Source organism: Centrocercus urophasianus, unplaced genomic scaffold (assembly GCF_019232065.1).
Source record: "Centrocercus urophasianus isolate 14NV4802_14NV808 unplaced genomic scaffold, USGS_Curo_1.0 seq_1431, whole genome shotgun sequence".
Classification (NCBI taxonomy): Eukaryota; Metazoa; Chordata; class Aves; order Galliformes; family Phasianidae; genus Centrocercus; species Centrocercus urophasianus.
In genome coordinates this window covers 19,371-26,686 of record NW_024884622.1, presented here as the reverse complement: position 1 = coordinate 26,686, position 7,316 = coordinate 19,371, and the positions used below count along the sequence as shown (strand labels likewise).

At 60.9% G+C, this 7,316-nt stretch overlaps 1 protein-coding gene across 1 annotated transcript in view; it reads right to left on the bottom strand.

Moving 5' to 3' along the window:
• The window catches only part of LOC122158501 (nuclear receptor ROR-beta-like), an 11,853-nt gene extending 5,479 nt beyond the window's left edge, over positions 1 to 6,374 (bottom strand). Inside the window, exons 1-3 of the mRNA XM_042815223.1 lie at positions 6,289 to 6,374; positions 751 to 836; positions 533 to 674 (exon numbers count right to left, since the gene is read on the bottom strand). Coding sequence (XP_042671157.1) covers positions 533 to 674; positions 751 to 836; positions 6,289 to 6,295 — 235 coding nt within the window. The 5' untranslated portion in view covers positions 6,296 to 6,374. The remainder of the gene's footprint in view (positions 1 to 532; positions 675 to 750; positions 837 to 6,288) is intronic.
• Between the last annotated feature and the right edge of the window lie 942 nt (positions 6,375 to 7,316).

The window sequence follows — 7,316 nt, the reverse complement described above, 5'->3', positions numbered from 1 at the left end:
TGGGGTTCTGTGCCCTCTATTGGCCATTGATGGGGTTCTGTGCCCTCTATTGGCCATTGATGGGGTTCTGTGCCCTCTATTGGCCATTGATGGGGTTCTGTGCCCTCTATTGGCCCACTGATGGGGATCCGTGCCATCTGTTGGCCACTGGTGGGTTCTGTAAACTCTTTTGTCCATTGATGGGTTCTATGCCCTCTGTCGGCCACTGATGCAGATCTGTGAACTTTTTTTGGTCATTAATGGGATTATGTGATTTTTTTTGGTCATTAATGGGGTTCTGTGAACTTTTTTGGTCATTAGCGGCGTTCTGTGCCCTCTTTTGGCCATCGATACGGGTCTGTGATGGGGTTCTCTGCCCTCTATCAGCCCATGCACCATTGGAGCACCTCCTTCCTCAACCCAACCCAAACAGAATCCATTGAAATTATCCCCATTTAAAAAAAAAGAAAAAACAAAACAAAACAACAAAACCCAGCCCAAACCCACATATTTCTCCCCATTTCAAGGTGCCCCACGCTGTGGGGCAGCTCACCATCACGGGACATGCCCAGTGCCAAGCATTTCTGCAGGCGGCAGTGCTGGCAGCGGTTGCGGTTGGTGCGGTCGATCAGGCAGTTCCTCTGCCGTGAGCAGGAATAGCTGGCATTGTTCTGCTGGCTCCGCCGGAAAAAACCCTACAAGGGATGGCAGTGGGGTTGGGAAGGGGCCCCGTGGGATGGCAGCAGCCAGGCGGCCCCGCGCTGCTCTCACCTTGCAGCCCTCGCAGGTGATGACGCCGTAGTGGATCCCCGAGGATTTGTCCCCGCAGATCTTGCAGGGGATCACCTCGATTTGGGCTGTGGCAAAAGGGGAGAAATGCAGCGTGAGGGAAACGAGGAGAACGCCTGAAACCCGGCAACGGATGGGGAAACTGAGGCACGGCCGTGCTGCCCTATTGCTGCACTGCCCACAGCTCAGCCCTTGCTGCCTCATCTATGGGAACGCTATGCCAGGACCCCAAAAGGCCGCTGTGGGGCACAGGAATGGAGCAGAAAAACCCTTGCAAGACTTTTTTAGCACGGCGCATCCATGCACCAGCCCCCCTCTTCCCCCCCCCCAGTGCAGTTTTGGGATGGTGCCCCTCATTTCTCGCTTGCTTATGGGGCTGGGAGCACTGCGGACCCCATGCACAGGGTGAGCCCCCATCCCTGCCCCCACCCCACGGCCGGTGCCCCCCACCCGCCCCCCCCAGCCCCAATATAGCAATGCTCAGCTCAAGGTCCCCCAGCAAATCCGCTTCCCTCCCGCTTCTGCTTCGCTGGCACTGAGCTGCTAATAGGCTTCGTCCTCATGTTCCAGCTGCCCCAGATCCGGCCCACTGCTGTCCCCCCCCACCCCCCATAGCACTGGTACGTGCCTCCCAGCATCGCTGCACTGCTAATCCCCCCCTTCCCCCCAGGGGTTCTGTGCAGCCGCCGCCGCGCCAAAATAAACCCTGCAGCCAGATTATGGGCACTGAAAATCCCCACGGTCTGTGCAAATCCCCGGTGTGGGTAAAGTCCCTGCTGCCTTCCCCTGTCCTCCCAGGCATCGTCCCAGGGGTCCTATGCAAGGTTTGGGATGGGGTTCTGTGCCCTCTATTGGCCCATCGCAAACCCAACTCAGTGGGCACAGAAGCCCATCCTGAACCCCCATCAAAGGGCCAAGAAACAGCAGCTGGGGATCAAGATGGGGTGCTGTGCCCTCCGTTGGCCCATTGATGGGTTCTGAGCCCTTTATCAGCCCACTGTTGGGGTTCTCTGCCCCCTTTTGACCCACTGTTGGGGTTCTCAGCCCTTCACTGGCCCACTGATGGGGTTCTGTGCAATCCATTGACCCACTGATGGGGGTTCAGGATGGGCTTCTGTGCCCTTTATCAGCCCATCACAAACCCATCTCAATGGACACTGAACCCCATTCAGAACCCCCAGCAATGGGCCAAGAAGCAGCGGTTGGGGGATCAAGATGGGGTGCTGTGCCCTCCATCGGCCCACATATGGGTTTCTGAGCCTTCTATTGGCCCAGTGTTGGGGTCTGTGCCCCCTGTTGGCCCATATATTGGGCTCTGTGCCCTCTATTGACCCTCTGATGAGGTTCTGTGCACTCCACTGGCCCACTGATGGAGGTTCAGGATGGGGTTCTGAGCCCTCTGTTGGCCCATCACAAAGCCAACTCAGTGGGCACTGAACCCCCATCACCAGGCCAAGAAACAGTGGCTGGGGGATCAACAGAGCCCTCTATTGACCCACTGATTGGGTTCTGTGCTCTCTACTGACCCACTGATGGGGGTTTGGGATGGGGCTCTGTGCCCCCTACTGGCCCACCGAGTTGGGTTTATGATGGGCCAATAGAGGGCACAGAGCCCCATCCTGAACCGCCATCAGTGGGCCAACAAGCAGCGGCTGGGGATTGAGATGGAGCGCTGTGCCCTGCACTGACCCACTGATGTGGCTTTGGGGTGGGGTCCTGTGCCCCCTGTTGCCCCACGGATGGGGTTTCGAGCCCCCCATTCACCGCCCTTCAGTCCCCATTGCAGCCACACAGCATCACCCACTTCAGCCGACACGCCGTGATGGCAGCCGCCGCTCGGCCATTCCGAGACAACCCCGAATCCCCCTCCTGCTGCAGGATGCGCCCCAAACCCACACAAAACACAGGGACCCCATCCCACCCCATCGGCATCACTGGGGGGGACGGAGGCGGTGCCGCCCCCGGCAGGAAACGGGCTTCATTATGCAAGGTTAATTGCAGCCGCCGGGTGATGCATCCTCCGCCCGCAGCCGATACCCAGCCTGGTGATTGCAGCACCGGGGAAGCTCCAATCCCTACCAAATCCTGACCCCGAGAGCTGAGAAATGCCCCCTCCTCACAACCCAGCACCTTTTGGGGGGGGTCCGTAGGGGCTGAGATGCTCCGAAGCCCAGCAGAGCCTCCTGACCCCGCATCTCCCAACCTGCCCCACAGGAGAAACCAAAGCGATCGATCGGGAGCCACTCCGAGCTCTTAATTGGGAATGCTGCTAATTACAGTGCCAGCACCTGACCCGTAGCTGAGACGTCAGCCCCAAATAACTGACGTGGGGGTGCAGCCGTAACCGCGGCGTGGTGGCAATTAAGTGTCAGAACAGCTTTTAATTGCTGCTCTGTTTGTAACCCTGTCTGAATCACCGCTGCCCGCCTCCCTCGTGCCTCAGTTTCCCCATTAGGGCAGTGCCAGTCCCAGCACCGTATGAGCACCGGATCGGAGCGGAAAAGACTTTTTGTAGTGGGGGAAGAAACAAACTCTTCACCTCCCCAGGAAGCAAAACTGTGCTAAAGAAGAGGCAAAAAAGAAAAACGAAGGAGGAAGAAAAAGAAAAAGAAAAAAAGGGTTAAAACGAGCGATCCCCATCCCGCAATTAAATTGTCCCGGCGCAGTGTTTGCTCTCCTCCCACTGTAAATATTCGTTGCCCAATTCCGGGCCCTCTGCCACTGCTGCCCATTATGTAAGGGCACCGGCCGGCTCGGCTGCGTGGTGGCAATCGGCCCCATGTCCGTCTGTCCATCCGCCGAGCCCACGCCGTCCTCCTGTCCCACTGACACACTTTCTGTTCTGCACTCTTGTGTAACGCCGCGGCCGCTGCCCCCTCTGTGGGTTGGGCTCTGCTGTGTCCCCACGGTGCTGCCAGCCTTCACTATGGGGACTTTGGGGACCCCCGGTGCGTGGTCACAGTGGGTCTGTGCGCCCTGCTGCGGCACGGGGACCCCCGTCACAGAGACCCCCACCCCTTGTCTGTATTTCCCCGCTGTGGGGGGCACGTGGGGATGTGGGGACCCCCGGAGCAGCGCATCCCCCCCATCCCCATTGCGTCCCCACTGCTGTCCCCAGGCCAGGAGAGCTGAGCTCCCTCCCTAATTACCCATGATTGCATTTTGGGATGGCAGCCTCCAGCGAGAGCGGAGGGAAAAATAAATAAAAGGCATTTATTGCCGGTACAAACAGAGCACGAGGCTGCACCCCCCCCCCAAAAAACAACAACCAACCCTATAAATGTGTGCTGTGGGTAACCCAGCACGGGAGTGGGAGCTGTGCAAAGTGCGGGGTCACCGGCACAGGCAGATCCACTCCATCGGGGTGTTACATAAAGCGGGGTTGGGGGTGATGCTGCGGGGCCCTGAGGGATGCTATGAGGTTTCCTGGGAGGTGATGGGGTCCCGCATGGGGCTGGGTTGCATTTTGAGGTGTGCACAGTGCTGTGGTGGCAGTTGGTTTGGTGCTGAGTGCCCGGCCCTGCAGTGCAGCACTTTGCACTTTGGAGCTGCGGGCAGCGGCACGTGAGGGCACAGGGTGGGGGTAATGGGGCTGGGGTGAAAGTAACGGGGCTGGGGAGGAGGGCAGTGGAGGTGGGGAATGGGGAAATGGGGCTGGGATGGAGGTAACAGGGCTGGGATGGGGAGTAATAGGGCTGGGGAGGAGGGCAGTGGAGGTGGGGAATGGGGAAATGAGGCTGGGGAGGGCAGAAGGGGGTAATGGGTCAGGGGTGGAAGTAATGGGGCTGGGGTGGAGGTAATGGGGCTGGGGAGAAAGGGGGCAATGGGGGCGGGGGAGAAAGGGGGTAATGGGGCAGGGGAAGGCCCCCCGCAGCCCCACAGCCAAGCGGGGGGGGTTAATGCTGTAGGGGTAAATAAAGGCACTCTCAATAAACAGGGTGAGATTTACATCCCAGCAGCTCTCAGAGCAGCCCACTGCAGCGATGCTGTGGCGTCACCCTGCTGCCTCACAGACCCTTCCTGCTGTACCAGGCTCCCCCCCCCCCCAGCCCTCTGAGGGGCTCCAGGGACCCCCATCCCCTCCACCGCTCCATTTGCTGCACTGTTTCAATGGGGTCCTGGGGATGAAACCACGCGTGCTGCACGACCCCACTGCACAAATGAAGACCGCGGTGCTGCTCACCCCATCCCCAAAGGATCCCAGCCCTGCAGGACGCTGCCCAGCCACCATCCCCATCCAGACAGCATCACCCCAACCCCATCGCACCCCACTGGACGCCACCGTCCTTCGCCTATACTTTGTTTTTGGGTGAGAGCAGGGCTGTCACCCCGATCCCATCACACCCATTTTGTACCGCTGCCTTTCACCCACCCTGTGTTTTCAGGTGACATCGGGCACCGTCAGCCCATCACACCAGACCCCGTTGGGTCCCACCGTCCCTCACCCCCGCCACCTTTTCAGGTGACGATGGGCTCCGTCACCCCCGACCCCATGGCACCGGGCCCCATCGGGTGCCGCCGTCCTTTGCCCATGCGGGCACGCACTGCCGGGCGGGCAGGGAGGCTCCTCCTCCGCCCTCACTGATTTCCCAATGACAGATCTGGGTCACTGGGACAACTCGGAGAGGCGGCCGAGCCCCGCACGCTCCCAGCCACGCCGTTTGCAAAAACAAGGGCTGAAAACCCTATAGGATTATACGAGGGGAAAGATCCGGCGAGGGAAGAGCGGACGAGCTGTCGGGAACGGGGCAGAACGGCGATTTCGGGGGGAGGAAACGGAGATTGAGTCCATCGGTACGAATCCGAGGGGATCCCGATGGGGAAAAAAAACTCTCAGTGGGGAGAATGGGGGGAGCGGGGTTGGCGTTTAATGAGGGCTTTTTAATTGGGAGGGGGGGGAGGACGGGCGAAAGGAATAAAACGCAATGAAAGAAAGGAAAAAGTTGAACCCCGCTGTTAATGACCCCCGCGCCGGCGCTGCGGTTAATGAGGCGGGAGCGCTAATGAAGGTGAGGTCGCGGGGGATCGCCCGTCCCGTTACGCAGAAGGGAAAGGAGCGCAGGAACGGGGCCGCTCATAGGAGCGGTTCCACGGGGACAAATCACTGCGCGAGGAAACCGCGGAGACCCCCGATCCCGGCCCGATATCAGCGCCTTACGCCCGCCCCGGTGCCATCGCCGACCCCCGGCTGTCCCCGTGGCCGCCCGGCAGCGGGGCGGCATATTGCCGGCAGATTAACGGGCTTTGCTGCGGGGAGAGCTTAAGGGCAGCTCAGTGCCGCCGTCGGGCAAAACAAGCACGAACCGAACTGCGGAGCGGTGCCGTCCCCACATCTGCACATCCATCCGCACATCCATCCCCGCATCCATCCCCGCATCCATCCCCGCATCCATCCCCGCATCCCCCCGCCCCGCACCCCGTTCGTTCCCCCGCTCCCCGATGCTCCAACACCGCCTTCCCCCTACGTGTTCCTCCCTGGGACCCCCGGTTCTCCCGTTTACCCCCCTTCCCCGTTCTCACCTCGCATCGTTCCGGCGGCGCTCAGTGCGGTGCCGGGCGGCTCATGGGGCACCGGGCGGCACCGGGCGGCTCCGCACCTCCACCCGCCCCTCCGCACCGCTGACCCACTTCTGCCCGAACATGCGGCCGTTCACATGACGAACCCGCGCGGCTCCGCCCCGACAAATCGGTTTCGCCCCAAGCTCCGCCCGTCTCCCTTCCTCCTCCTCCTCCTCCTCTCCCTCCCGCCGTGCGCTGCTCGGAGCCGCGCGTCGGGCGCTGCATGTTGGGCACTGCATGTTTGGAGCTGCACACTGAGCGCTGCACATTGGGGGCTGCACATAAAGCGCTGCACATTGGGGGCTGCACATTGGGGGCTGCACTTTGGGGGCTGCACTTTGGGGGTTGCACATTGGGGGCTGCACGCTGAGCGCTGCACGCCAGGCACTGAGCTCTGCTGCCCATAGGAGGGCCGTCCCATCGCGACTCGCCCAGGCACGGGGACAGGAGCGTGCCCTGCTGAGTCACAGCACCTTCACCCCATTCCCTGCGCGGCCCCATTCAACACAGGGATGCATCTCCAGGCAGCTGGCAGAGCCTCAGCCCCGAAAGGGAATGGCTGAACCACAGCCCCACATGGGGACAGCAATGAGCACAGGGAAGGGAGAACCCTGATCCCAAACAGGGACAATGACGGGGATAGAAATAGGAGGAACCCTGGCCCCAGTTGGGGTCATTGATGGGGACACGGAGATGGTGGTACCCTGAACCCAAATGGCAACAATGGGGACAGGGCTGGGCCTCCCCACAGCTGCCTCAGTTTCCCCCTGCTGAGCAGTGGTCAACTCTCCCCCAGGCTGAGCACACAGCACAGGGACGAAACTGCCCACCCCATAGCATCCCATGCCCCCACCCCACACCTCTCCCTTTGCATAAGGTGCTGTGGGGCGCTGACTCACACAGGGAACGTGCCCAGCACCGTCAGGATGTGGCCCACTCCAAAACTGAGCCGTGTGGAGATGAAGGGGCACAGCAGTGCCCACGGGGTC